Raw genomic sequence first — 14,312 nt, forward strand, 5'->3', positions numbered from 1 at the left:
CATCCCTTGACAGAAACGATGTATCCGAGGACCGAGGCATTGCAGTCATATGGTTTTGTTGTGTATTGTGTTTAAATGTTGGTTTTGAGTTTCAACTATACCCTTATGGGTCTGAAATAACTCATAAATTAGAGTGTTGTCATCAGCTTCATCTTGTGTTACTGGTCTAGACTGGAGTTAAACAACAACACTACATCTAATTGCACTAATTTCATCTTCATTTATTTTGTGATTTGTGTTAAATTTCATCTAAATTTCCGTTGGAAGCGACTCTGGTGATGAATTGATATGTATGCTCAATAGCTGTTGCTGGATACTTCTATTAATTGAATTGGGGTTAAGTAATTTATATAGTGATAATAATTTCTAAAACCTACAGGCCTCACCCTGTCTCCGTTGGGGAGTACCCTAAAAAACAGGAACCCTTCCTCTCTCAGCCGTTTTTGGGTTCGTCCGTGAATTCTTTGTCAATGGTTTTGGTTTTTGAATTGCCCGCTAAATGGACTCCTTCCTATCTGTTGTTCCCAGCTGATCCTTTTGTTGTTGGAGGGTTTAGATTTTGTAGTGAGTAATTAGTTTGCAGGAGTATGAAGTGGTAGGCCTGTAAATGGGTCGGGTTTATTGGGTTTGGATTGGGTTTAATCCGACCCGTTAAGTTAACGGGTCATCCAAACTCAACCTGTTGAGGTAACGGGTCATCGTTTCACCCGTTAACTTTTTTTTTTTTTAATTTTTGGTAATTTGCCCACCACTCCAGAAAGAAACAGGTTTTTAACTGTTCATCCTTGCCAGAATCCAACCGCTTCCAACTCCCTCTGGTATTTCTCTCTTTCTCGATTGGCATTCTAAGATTTCGTGTTCTGATTTAGAAATTCGAAACGTGATTAGATCTGATTGTAATTTTGTCAATGTCTTGGCTGTGAAATGGGAAAAAGATTGTTGATTTGGTTCCATGATGATCAAACCCAAGTGGGATTTCTCTCGAAATTAACAACAATGTTGATAGCTTTTCATCTCAAAATCGATAGGGACTTGACATTACTGGGTTCTTTTCTAGTTGAATTCAAGGTTGCTGGTTTCGGTTCGATCCGTAGAGTTTGATTCATCAAAACCTTCCGGATTTGCTGATTCATTTGATTCAATGGATTGTCGATGATAAAAAAAGAAACAGACTATAACATTTTGGAACCAAGAAAAAGAAACTCGAAAGAGTTGGGATGGGGAAGGTATGATCAAGTAAAGCAGCAGGTATCACAAGAAAAAAAAACTCAAATATCCTCAACGAACGGGTGTTAACGGATCTAGTGGGTTGGCCCAAAATGACCCGTTAATTAACGGGTTGTTAACGGGTTCATCCATTAACGATCCGACCTATTAAGCATCAATTTAAATACTAATAGTAAGAGGTTGGGTCCAAAATGCTAGGTCTATCAAGTGGTACAAACAAGCATGGAAACAAGAGGATGATTGGTGGAGAAAATGGCGCGTGGAAATCATGACCTTGGATTCGTCATGTGTGGATGGGTTTATGTTGTACAATCTTTTGATTGGAATTCAGACCAAAAACAGACACGTAAATGAATGTTGTTCTAAGCTGTGTGGCAAATTGGAATTTGAAAATTATCAACGTATCTCTGTTTTTGCATCAATTTTTGTTGGTAAAACTTGTATGGATTGGAAAAGATTATGATAATGAACAACATTTAAGCTCAAAACCTCTTGAACCGCAGGATTCATGATCGTAGCCTCATTGAATTAACACATGAACCATAATTTGTAGCGAGCATGAGTGCTTAGTTTGGTACATTAGCTTGCAGTCGACGCAATCTAACTTGAACATGTCCTTATCGTAACTCATACCTCCATCTCTTCTCGGGTTTTGGATACGTGATGCTTTTTCCACGTTGTAGGAGAATGTTCAAGCCCTTTCCATACATTGAATTTTCTACAAAGTACAAAGTCTGATGTGCCGGCTAGGAACTTGTGTGATGGGTTGAATAGTTGACTTAAGGGCATATAGGTTAAGTTCCAGTAACATCCATACGGTAAATCTTTGCCTGCCTGCTGAATTCCTTGTACAGCCATGAATACCAAACCAAACCCAAAGTTCGTGTTTTCCGTTATTTTAGTGTGTGTATTTCTCGAGTCCCATGTTTCCCTAGCAGCTGACACTATCAGCGAAAACCAACCTCTCTCCGGCGATCAAACCATTGCTTCTGCTGGTGGGATGTTTGAGCTAGGTTTCTTCAAACCAGGTCAGCTTTCAAACTACTATATAGGCATATGGTACTCCAAGCAAGTAGTATCTGAGATGACTGTTGTTTGGGTAGCAAATAGGGAAATACCAGTTTCTGATATATTTTCTTCGGCATTGAGCATCTTAGATGGTAATTTAGTTCTCTTTGACGAGTCCAAAACCCCGGTTTGGTCAACAAATTTAAACTCCACCACCAATTCTGGTTCTGTACAAGCAGTTCTTTTGGACAGCGGAAACCTTGTCTTGATAGCCGGCTCTAGTAATAATACATCAGAGCTTTTATGGCAAAGCTTTGATCATCCAACCCATGCTTTGCTACCAGGAGGTAAACTTGGATTGAACAAAATTACAAATCATACCCAATTTCTCACTTCATGGAAGAATTTGGAGGATCCTGCACCAGGTCTTTACTCTCTTGAGCTAGCTCCGGATGAAAGCAATTCATATATCTTATTGTGGAATAGGTCTAGACAGTATTGGACCAGCGGACCATGGAATGAAAGTTTGCGTAATTTCAACATGGTTCCTGAATTGAGGCTATTTAATGACTTCAATTATAGTTTTGTTACGAATGAGAACGAAAGTTATCTCACATATGACGATCTTGTCCTTCTTCACCAGAGCTTCAAGAGCTTTCAATGGCCACCCTTCTGCCTCCAAGCTTCTGGTGCTTTGTACTATCAGGTTCTCAATTTTCTTGCTTACCATGAATTGGGTTGAAGTATTTTCTATCATAACATATAAAGACACATTCTTTTTTAGTTTTGGTTATTTTCCTATGAAGTATCAGTTTTTTTCCTAGTTTAAGCAAAATGTCAGCTCATTAACTCTGAATCTAAACTTTTCCTTGAATCTCAATTTATCAACCACCAGACACTAGACTTTGTTTGGTTACTGAGAAAATAGACTGCAAATGTTTGTTTTGGAGTTTTAGCTATGCTGAATTTATTCAAGGGAGATTTTGGATACGGTCCTTGGTTATGAATATTTTTTTATTGAAATCTTCTTTGTTTTTAATTTTTGATCGATGTTACTGAAATTAATGTGATAATTTATTTATATGTACGTTACTATATTTTTTTAAATTAAAAATTAGAAATTTTAGTTTTTATTGTGGGATTAAAAATATTAAAAAAATAAATATACTATTGTGTGTGTGTGTATATAAACATGGATACATTCATCAAAATTAACCAAAAAATTTATTGTATCAAAACTGACACACCCCAATCCTAGAATTAAGGCGTGCTGGCCGTCACATGAGTGTGACGTAGCCAAAAGTGCGACGCGGAAGCAAAAGATAAGAGAAATATGAAGGAATTTAAAACAACTACTAGCAATAATATCCAACTAGCATGATAAAGTGAGTTTAACAGTAAAACACACAATTTCAGAGCGTAAATACTAGGTGCAGTCAAGTAGGACTATAATTAAATTACAACACCCGCATGTGAGTCCTACATGCAGGACGTATGTCAGAACGCCGAAGAGAACCTTGTGAGCCACCAATTGCTAACTAGAACCTGGAGGGGCGTAAAACAAAGTTGAGTGGGTCAGTAAAACCAAAGTTTTCTAAAACATTTCATTTAAAACATTTCTAACCCCTCACTGTAAAACCTGTATACTTTCCTAGAAAATAACATAATAGCATAATATTTGCTCAAATTGCTCAAAACATCAATTTTATCAAAATCCAGTAAATATGCCTAGCAATAATGTCAACGATTGAAATATGGATGCATCAATATGACAAGTGATATAATGAAATAACCGGAGACCTTTCGGCTGGCCCTGTACGGTTCATTCTATAGCTCATTATCCGACCCAGCCGGAGTCACCACAGTGACCTATACGGCCCTACTCTGCACATCAATCGGAACCACCTAAGGTAGTCTGTACGATAGAAAAGGTGTACGAATAAGCTCTAGTGCTTCTCTCATCAATCATCGGCGCGCATAATCTAAAGTCACCTACTAGTCGGAACCACCTCTAGCGATCTATACGACTAGCATGTCGGAACCCTCACATGGTCTGTATGACATTCACCTACTTGGATCCAAGGTGAGCGTGCGGTGCGGTGAATAATATAAGCACTAACACCAAGGGTGCAAATTATGAGCTCTCAATGCAATTCACATTATAATAAATCGTATAAATAACGAGAAACTTATCTGTACGTCCACAACACCAATTCATATATATAAATGCATCAATTATCAATTCATATATCTCATAGTATGCATGCATGACATTTTAAAACGTATTTTCATATAATTTCATTTTCTGGGAAAATAAATAGTATATAGGTAATACGAAAACAAAACTGCCCATTCACTGGTAAGTCGATGGGTCGTAACCCCTGTGACGTCCCTAGATGTGCTTGTCCTCGGGATAGGTGTCACCTATATGCGAAACAACTATAAAAACGTTAATTAAAACACATAACCGACAAATCGAAATAACTTCTCACACGGTGCTCAATTTGGGTATGTGAATATACCACATCGACCTACTCGTCGTCACGAACGTCGAGGAATTTTTAAAATAATTTTTTGATGTGGCACGCGCCCCCATGCGCCAGGGCAGGCACGGGGACACGCGCCCCCCACGCGCGTCTTCTTCCCTGGGTTCGCCGGACTGTGTTTTCCGGTAGCCGGAAAACTGGGGATTTTTCAATCCCCTTGTTCTCCTTCATTTTTCACCCATTTTCTTCATATTTTATGTCAAAATGAAGCCCTAAGCATGTAGTTTCACAATATACTACTTTTAAGGCTCTAAAAACAACTAAATCTCACCGGAAAAATTCCAAGAAAAACCGGCCAAAATCGAACCTAGTGATTTCAACGTCCAAAACCTTCAAACGAAGCACTCCGAGCTTCATTGGGACCTCACTAAGCTCACTATAAGCTTAGAATTCCCTGAAATGCAACATATCACGATTGCATGAATAGTGACATAAAATGGGGGTTCGGGTTCCACGTGATTTCGAAGGTTTCACTTCCTAAAAGTAGCACCAAACGACTCAGGAGGTCGAAAGGATGAAGAACCATACCTTTTTGGCTTCGATCCGTGGAGTTTTGATGTCCTTGGTCCATGTCCGTACAATTTCGAAGGGTGAGGAAGATAGAACGGGGAAGAGAAAGGGAGAGCACGGGGGAAAGGGAGAGAGAGAAGACTGAGTGTGTGTGGTCCACCCTAAACCTTAACCACACAAATAACAACCCATTAAGCTAATAAAATTTTCCAAACTTAGGAAAATAAACTTTATGAACAAAGTATGTCACACACTCACCTTAGTAACGTCAAGGGCAGCATCGTCATTTCACGTCCTCGAAATATATATTTCCGGAACGGGCTGTGACAAAAACATGGATACATTCTTCAAAATCACAAAAAAAAAAAAAAGATATTAGACTTTATAATATTAGTAAATTTCTTCAATTAAACTTGACATGAATACATTTTAAAATCAAAGAAAAAAGAATGTACCCATATAAGTTTAAAAATAGATTAGAAAAAAATTGAATATATTTTATATAAAAAAAGGTACATTTTACATATAACAAATTGGTATATTTAAGAATGAGTACATTTTAAGATTAAAAAGTTTTATATGAATGGGTACATATAATTAGCATGGGTACATTTAGCAAAATAAAAAGTACAAATACAAAAATATATATGGGTACAAATACAAATAAAATTTTAAAGGAATATAGGCACAAAAAGAAATTAATATATAGGTACAAATTAAAACTGAAAAAAAAAATGGTACAAGTTAAAAAAGAATTACAAATTAAAAATGGATACAAACTAAAACTAAAAATATATGATAAAAAATTTAGTCATAAATATAAATATACTAATTGTAACATTTTTAACATTAAATGAATATATTTAGAAATAAAAAATATTTTATTATTGAAATAATTAATGATGTTATTAATACCAAGGACCTTGATCAAAAATTGAAAAGGAATAAGATTTTAATCAATGAAGTGGAAAAAAGAAAGGATGAGAACCTAATTTCTCCTGTATTTAATTTGCTCTCTGTTTTCTCAGCAACAAAACATGCCTTTTGAGGTTGTTAATTCTTTTCATGTGATCTTTCACTGTGGAAAAGAATCCTCACCTCTTAAGTTACCCTTTTGCTTGATTAGCTTGAAGGCCTACAATCAGTTTACATATTCTGTGACATCCCACATCGCTCAGGGAAATGATCCTTAAATGTATATTCCTATCCTTACCTAGCACGAGGCCTTTTGGGAGCTCATTGGCTTCGGGTGCCGTAGGAACTCCGAAGTTAAGCGAGAAGGAGCCAGAGCACTCCCAGGATGGGTGACCCACTGGGAAGTTGTTCGTGAGTTCCCAAAAACAAAACCGTGAGGGCATTGTCGGGGCCCAAAGCGGACAATATCGTGCTACGGTGGTGGAACGGGCCCAGGATGTGGTGGTCCGCCCCGGGCAGGGATGTGACAAATGGTATCAGAGCCAATCCCTGGCCGGAAGTGTGCCGACGAGAACGTCGGGCCCCTAAGGCCATCTCCAACCGAAGGCTGGCCAGAGGGCTCGTTTGAGCCCTCTAGCCCTCCAAGATTCCCCAAGATATTAATATTTTAATGAACAGTACAGGGTCATATTTGCCTCCGTCTCCAACTGAGGGCCAGAGGGCCAAAGGGCTCGTTTTAGCCCTGTCACAAAAAACCGTCTCCAACCGAGGGCCAAAGGGCCATAGGGCCAAACATAATTTATTATTTAAAAACTACAATTTAATGTTGTATAAATGGCCTAGGAAGTTATACGAAAAAAATAGAATTGAAAAAAAATATGAAACAAATTTTGTGAAATAAAAGTTATAGGAAAAAAAATATGAAACAAAATTTGATTCATATGAAAAGGAAAAAAAAAGGGGAAAAAAAGAAGTTTACATTCATTAAAAAAAAAAAAAAAAAGAAGTTTAAATTCATTAAAAAAAATGTTGTTTAAGTTTCATGTTGTTAAATGTTTTTAAAAATGTTGTTTAAGTTTCATGTTGTTAAATGTTTTTTTATGTTGTATAATTTGTATGTTGGTTAATGTTATTTAATGTTATTTCATATTGTTTAATGTTGTTTCATGTTACTTAATTTAATTTAATGTTGTATAAATGGCCTAGGAAAAAAATAGAATTGAAAAAAATTATGAAACAAATTTTGTGAAATAGAAGTTATAGGAAAAAAAATATGAATCAAATTTTGTAAAATAGAAGTTATAGGAAAAAAATAGAATTTAAAAAAAAATTGAAACAAATTTTGTAAAATAGAATTGAAAAAAAATATGAAACAAAATTTGATTAATATGAAAAGGAAAAAAAAAGGGAAAAAAAAAGTTTAAATTCATTAAAAAAAAAAAAAAAGCCTAATAATACAACGGCTACTAGCCGTTATATTAAAAAACATTCAAACTATTAGTGTCGGTTATAACCGACACTAATAGTAGAACTATTAAAAAAAAAAAAAACCTCTTTAATGCTGTCGGTTTTAACCGACAGCAATAGAAAACATTAAAAAAAAAATAAGCCAGCCCAGGGCTGGCTGGCTGGCCGAAAGCAGCCAGCCCTCCAGCCCTCTCCGATCCCGTGGGGCCCTCCCAGATTCCAGAGCCCTCTGGCCTAGCCCTCGGTTGGAGATGGTTTTAGGGCTATTTTCGGCCCTCTGGCCCTCTGGACCCTTCGGTTGGAGATGGCCTAAGGGGGGTAGATTGTGACATCCCACATCGCCCAGGGAAATGATCCTTAAATGTATATTCCTATCCTTACCTAGCACGAGGCCTTTTGGGAGCTCATTGGCTTCGGATTCCATCGGAACTCCGATGTTAAGCGAGAAGGAGGCTAGGTCACTCCCAGGATGGGTGACCTACTGGGAAGTTGCTCGTAAGTTCCCAGAAACAAAACCGCGAGGGCGGGGTAGAGGCCCAAAGCGGACAATATCGTGCTACGGTAGTGGAGCGGGCCCAGGAAGTGATCCGCCCCGGGCCGGAATGTGACATATTCCAAGTACCTTGACATAGATCTACTACTAAAAGGGTCATGTTGAAGATTTACAATAGTTTACCAAAGCATGTGTTTTTACCTTTTTCTTTTGTTTGAATTGTTCGATCCACATTGATAAGATCGAAATCTGTAAGCCCTTAATCAACCTACAAGTAACACAGAGGATAGAGAGGAAGAAGGAAGGAAGATGAAGGAGCAGAGCTCCAGATATTTTTGTATTTAATTTTTTTCTTGTAAATTATGTTCTGATTTGTTTCCTGGGAGCTAGGCTCCTTTTAAATAGTTAACTAGGATTAGGGTTTCTCATCTTTGTTTTTAAATCACCATTTTCTAATCTTTGTTTTTAAATAGTTAACTAGGATTAGGGTTTCTCATAAATTGTTTTAAATAATGCCAGCGGAAAACGACCTTGCTTGAGCCGTTTATACTACAACAACCTTGTTCTCTTGCAAGTATTTTGTTTGATTTTATCCCTACTTTTGTAGGTGGTAAAATACCTATCAAGTGACGCTACTAAAACTATGCACACAATACAAAAGAGAACCTCTTGTTAGTTTGGCAGGTACATTATGTTTCAATCAAAAGAGAGAGAGATAATGTGGTTTAGTAAGCATTGGATAGATCATGTTTGTGGGAGTGGTAGGTGGTCTTGTTCATTGCTCATTGGTCATTGCTTGCTTTATTACCTGATTTTTCAAAAAATTATTGCATGGGATGGAAACATTAGGTTAATTGTTGTGTGTGTCAATGTATGTCAATTTTGATAAAATTACATGTACATATGTTGTATGAGTCAAATTGATGAACATCATACGTTATACAGTGCATGACGACAATTGATAACACTACGTAATACTCTAGCTATTAACATTAAAACATTTCCCTAAAATCACATCGTTCATCACATTTGCATCCACACATAAGCAAACGTGAAAGACGCGACATTGATTGATATCAAACGTAATACTAAGGAGACTAAATTTACAAATTAATTAATGTGTCACCAATATGAAATGAGCATGCTTACCAACGTTTAACCAATAATTTAATCATCAACTTCCATATCATTTAGTTTATAAAGTTTAGTTTACAATTTAATCTCCTTAGTATTACTTTAATAATCACGTTACTAAAGTATGGGACCAACTCGGTTACCTCATCGGTTCATCATGTAAAATAACTGAACTTAACAAGTGCCACGCATCCGTTAGATAATGACTAATTTCATTTTATTTTTGTTAATTAATGAATATTACAGTTGCTCCGCAACTCACTCTTTTCTTGTTGAGTGACTTGAGGAAGCAGTCTCGTCTCACTTGATCAGCCTCTCAATTCTGGTCAACTTTTTCCAAATGACGATATTGTCCTTCTTCACCAGAGCTTCAAGAGCTTTCAATGGCCACCCTGTAGCCTCCAAGCTTGTGGTGCTTTGTACTATCAGGTTCTCAATTTTCTTGCTTACCATGAATTGGGTTGAAATATTTTCCATCATAACATATAAAGACACATTCTTTTAAGTTTTTTTTTATTTTTCGATGAAGTATCAGTTATTTTCCTAGCTTAAGCAAAATGTCATAGATCTACCACTAAAAGGGTCAAGTTGAAGATTTACAATAGTTTACCAAAGCATGTGTTTTTACCTTTTTCTTTTGTTTGAATTGTTCGATCCACATTGATAAGATCGAAATCTCTAAGCCCTTAATCAACCTGCAAGTAACACAGAGGATAGAAAGGAAGAGGGAAGGAAGATGAAAGAGCAGAGATCCAGATATTTTTGTATTTAATTTCTTTCTTATAAATTCTGTTCTGATTTGTTTCCTGCGAGCTGGGCTCCTTTTATACAGACTCCACTCCTTAAAATGCCAGCTGGCATATTTAGCAATCCTTAACAATAAAAACTAACGCATAAAACATTCAATTAAATCTCTAAATCACCGATTAAGACAATCACAATTGAGACCTATTTTGGGTTCATAACACACATTGTCATAGGCAAGCAAATGTAGACCAAGTGCATTATTTCTAAAAAAAATGAAGAAAACTTCGCTCGCTTGACCTCATTCTCGATCATATTTTTTCTGTTTTGATTTCCGTCTGGATTATTGGAGTAGTGGTAGGTCTCGTGGCGTATGCAGAATTGCAGTCCAACGTTGGCCCTCCTATTGTCGATCCTAATCATAAGACAAATTAATGAAGATTGGTCTCAAATCGAGACATGCATTATCGACTGCTCTTTTCTTTCTTAAACATTATTTACTTGATCTACAAGTCGTGTGTGTTTAACTTTTATGTCATGGCAGAGAAATGGAGAGATCCAATATTGGGAAGCAGAATGCGTCAAGATTGATGCAGCAAAAAAATGTTTCCATGCGGGCTAATTTTGACCAAAACTTTGGTGGGAAATAAGGAATTTTCCCTTGAATATGACTACTTGGTCATAGCATTAGGAGCACAAGTGAACACTTTTAACACCCCTGGTGTAAAGGAGAACAGTCATTTTCTGAAGGCAAGTCCGATCCCTTGCGCAGGGAGAACCTACTCGTGGAAACTATGATCGCTTGACAGAAACGATGTAGCTGAGGCATTGTAATCATAGTTCTAGGATTCGTGTGTTTGTTGGTTTTTTTGTGTTGAAATGTTGGTTTTGAGTTTCAACTCTACCCTTACCTTTTTCGATCGGGTGTAGGGTCTGAAATAACTCATAAATTGGAGTGTTGTCTATCAGCTTCATCTTGTGTTATTGGTCGAGACACTAATTTTGTTTCATTTATGGTTTTGTGATTCATGTTAAATTTCATCTAAATTTATGTTGGTGGTGACATCTTTATGCTCAATTGCTGCAGCTGGACTCTTTTATTAATTGAATTGGGTTTAAGTAAATTATATAGTAATAATAATTTCTAAACCCTACAGGACCCACCTCGTCTCCACTGATTATGTTCTTGAGAGTGCCCTAAAAAGGAACATTTTCTCTTCCCAGCCGTTTCGTCCGTGGATTCTCTTTCTCTTATGATTTTGTTTTTCGAATGCAATCGAATTAGCTGCTATATGGACCCTTTCCTATCTGTTGTTCCCAGCGCTTTCCCAGGCCAAGCTGGAATTAAAAAAATAGGAAGGCAAAGCTCTGCTAATCTTTTTGTTTTTGGGGGATTTAGATTTTGTAGTGATTAATTAGTTTGCAGTAGAATCAAGTGGTACGAACAAATATCAACACAAGAGGATGATTGATGGAGAAAATGACGTGTGGAAATCATTACCTTCGATTAGTCATGTGTTGATGGGTTCAGATTGTACAATCTTTTGATTGGAGTTCAGACCAAAAACAGACTTAGGCCCCGTTTGGGATTGAGGTGATTTTAAAAAAAATCACTGTGAAAAAAAGCTGAGGGTCATTTTTGTGTTTGGTAAACTGAAAAAAAAGGGCTTATTTTGGAAGCTGCTGTGAGAATAAGCTGAAAATCAAAGGAAAAGCTGAAGCTGCTATTTGCTGCTTTGAAAAAAAGCCAGTTTTTTCAAAGCACACGGAGCTACAGTGCTCCTTTAATGAAAAGACACACTATCATCCTGCTTTTTTTTCCAAAAGCACTTTCACAAAAAAGTTTACCAAACACTCTACTGGCTTTATTTCACAGCCGCTTATTCTCACAGCATAGCCGCTTATTCTCACAGCAGCTTTTTTTCAAAGCACAGCAATACCAAACCAGCCCTTAGACTTGTAAATGAATCTTCTTGTAAACTTTGTGGTACTGCGAATTTGAAAATTTTCAACATATCTTTGTTTTTTGCGATCAATTTTTGTTAGTAAAACTTGTATTGATGGGAAAAGATTATGATAATTAACAACATTTAAGCTCAAACCCTCTTGAACCCCATTGAAATAACACATGAACCATAATTTGTTGCAAGCATGTGTGCTTAGTATGTACATTAGCTTGCAGTTGAAGCAATCTCACTCCAACATTTCCTAATCTAACTTGAAATAACACATCAACAATGGTCATGCCCTTTCCATACGTTGTACTTTCTACGAAGACTAGGTTCGTATGCCAGCAACCGTGTACGAAGGGTTGAATACTTGACTTAGTTGACTTGCAATGATCACCACAAAAAGGGCATATAGGTTAAGTTCCAGTAACATGCATACGGTAAATCTTTGCCTGCCTGCTGAATTCTTTGTGCAGCCATGAATACCAAACCAAACTCAAAGTTCGTGTTCTCCATTATTTTATTATGTGCATTTCTCGAGTCCCATGTTTCCCTTGCAGCTGACACCATCAGCGAAAACCAATCTCTCTCGGGCGATCAAACCATTGTCTCTGCAGGTGGGATGTTTGAGCTAGGTTTCTTCAAACCAGGTCAGCTTTCAAACTACTATATAGGCATATGGTACTCCAAGCAAGTGGCATCTGAGATGACCGTTGTTTGGGTAGCAAATAGGGAAATACCGGTATCTGATAGATTTTCTTCCGTGTTAACCATCTTAGATGGTAATTTAGTTCTCTTGAACATGTCCAAAATCCCGGTTTGGTCAACAGATTTAAACTCCACTACCAGTTCTGGTTCTGTACTAGCAGTTCTTTTGGATAGCGGAAACCTTGTCTTGATAGCCGGCTCTAGTAATAATACATCAGAGCCTTTATGGCAAAGCTTTGATCATCCAACCCATGCTTTGCTACCAGGAGGTAAACTTGGATTCAACAAAATTACAAATCATACCCAATTTCTCACTTCATGGAAGAATTTGGAGGATCCTGCACCAGGTCTTTACTCTCTTGAGCTAGCTCCGGATGAAAGCAATTCATATATCTTATTGTGGAATAGGTCTAGACTGTATTGGACCAGCGGACCATGGAATGAAAGTCTGCATACTTTCAACGTGCTTCCTGAAATGAGGATAGATCATAACTTCATTTATAATTATGTTACAAATGAGAACGAAAGTTATTTCACATATTCTTCTAACAATCCTAAAATTGTATCTCAATACTCGATGTCTGCCTCAGGACAGATTCAGCTACTATGGATGGAGAATTCCAAGCAGTGGGAATTGTTTTGGTCTCAACCAAGACAGTGTGATGTTTATGCTTCTTGTGGGGCTTTCTCCAGTTGCAAACCCACATCCTTCAACTACTGCAAATGTTTGAAGGGCTTTGTGCCAAACCGGCAGAGTGATTGGGACTTGCAGATTTATTCTGGTGGATGTTCAAGAAGAACCAGTGTGAAGTGTGGGAATGCTACGGGAGATGGGTTTCTAAAATTAAATAGCGAGTCATTGCCTGATAATAGAAAATATGATGGTGCTCTTAGTATCGAAAGTTGTAGATCAGCCTGCTTAAATGAATGCCAGTGCACTGCTTATACTTATGGCAGCAGCAATGCATGTTCAATCTGGCATGGAGATGTCTTGAATCTGCATGAAGTTGAAGCAAATGAAGGTGATGGAAGTACTTTATACATCAGAGCGGCAGCTTCTGACATCAAGGAAAAACGTAATAATAGAATGATTATTCGTGTTGCAATTAGTGGTCATTGTTTTGGCGCCATTATCTTGATGTTGTCAACAAAATCTTTTTCTTCTCTTTGCAGGTGTAATTAAGCCGTCCCTTTGGATTGCAATAGTCTCAACAATCACTGGTTTAATTGTTGTCGTTTTTGGCTGTTTCTTATGGAAGAAAACTACGGGAAAGAAAAGGTACTGCTACCACCGATCTCATCTCTCTCTGTGTCTTTTTCTCTCAAACGTGTTCTAATACTATGACTAAAACAGAAAGCATAAGAAGAACCATACTGAGAGTAAAAGTAAATTTGATGTTGGAGGTGGAGGTGGAAAGGATGATGCAGAACTACCGATCTTCGGTTTAAGGGCTGTAGTAGCTGCTACAAACAACTTTGCTGAAGCTGATAAACTCGGGGAGGGAGGATTTGGCCCTGTTTACAAGGTGACACTTCCACCATGTGCTTTAAATACAAGTACATTTTTCTTCTCCTGAACACCTTTGTTTATTTCTGACCTAAACAAATATC

The 14,312-nt window shown here is 37.3% G+C and overlaps 2 protein-coding genes, 1 long non-coding RNA gene and 1 other non-coding gene across 11 annotated transcripts in view; 3 read left to right on the forward strand and 1 right to left on the reverse strand.

Annotated features, from left to right (window-relative positions):
* LOC126582591 (cysteine-rich receptor-like protein kinase 44) overlaps positions 1-14,312 on the forward strand; it is a 106,699-nt gene that overhangs the window by 36,186 nt on the left and 56,201 nt on the right. Inside the window, exon 2 of one of the 5 annotated variants that reach the window (XM_050246753.1) lies at positions 380-2,171. The exons of 3 other annotated variants lie outside the window; for them this stretch is intronic. The gene's annotated coding sequence lies outside the window, so the exon portion shown is untranslated. Of the gene's footprint in view, positions 1-379; positions 2,172-14,312 lie in introns of those variants that run through there. One more of the 5 variants, XM_050246751.1, reaches the window with a different exon arrangement.
* LOC126582590 (receptor-like serine/threonine-protein kinase SD1-8) overlaps positions 1-14,312 on the forward strand; it is a 39,546-nt gene that overhangs the window by 12,811 nt on the left and 12,423 nt on the right. Inside the window, exon 1 of one of the 4 annotated variants that reach the window (XM_050246741.1) lies at positions 12,409-12,628. The exons of the other annotated variants lie outside the window; for them this stretch is intronic. Coding sequence (XP_050102698.1) covers positions 12,472-12,628 — 157 coding nt within the window. The 5' untranslated portion in view covers positions 12,409-12,471. Of the gene's footprint in view, positions 1-12,408; positions 12,629-14,312 lie in introns of those variants that run through there. 4 annotated transcript variants of the gene reach the window in all.
* The window catches only part of LOC126582601 (uncharacterized), a 72,968-nt gene that overhangs the window by 5,423 nt on the left and 53,233 nt on the right, over positions 1-14,312 (reverse strand). The gene's annotated exons all lie outside the window — the stretch shown is intronic.
* LOC126584065 (small nucleolar RNA snoR97) lies at positions 91-198 on the forward strand. Its single transcript, XR_007609982.1, has one exon. It is a non-coding gene; the product is annotated as a small nucleolar RNA snoR97 (small nucleolar RNA).

This window comes from Malus sylvestris, chromosome 9 (assembly GCF_916048215.2).
Source record: "Malus sylvestris chromosome 9, drMalSylv7.2, whole genome shotgun sequence".
NCBI lineage: Eukaryota > Viridiplantae > Streptophyta > Magnoliopsida > Rosales > Rosaceae > Malus > Malus sylvestris.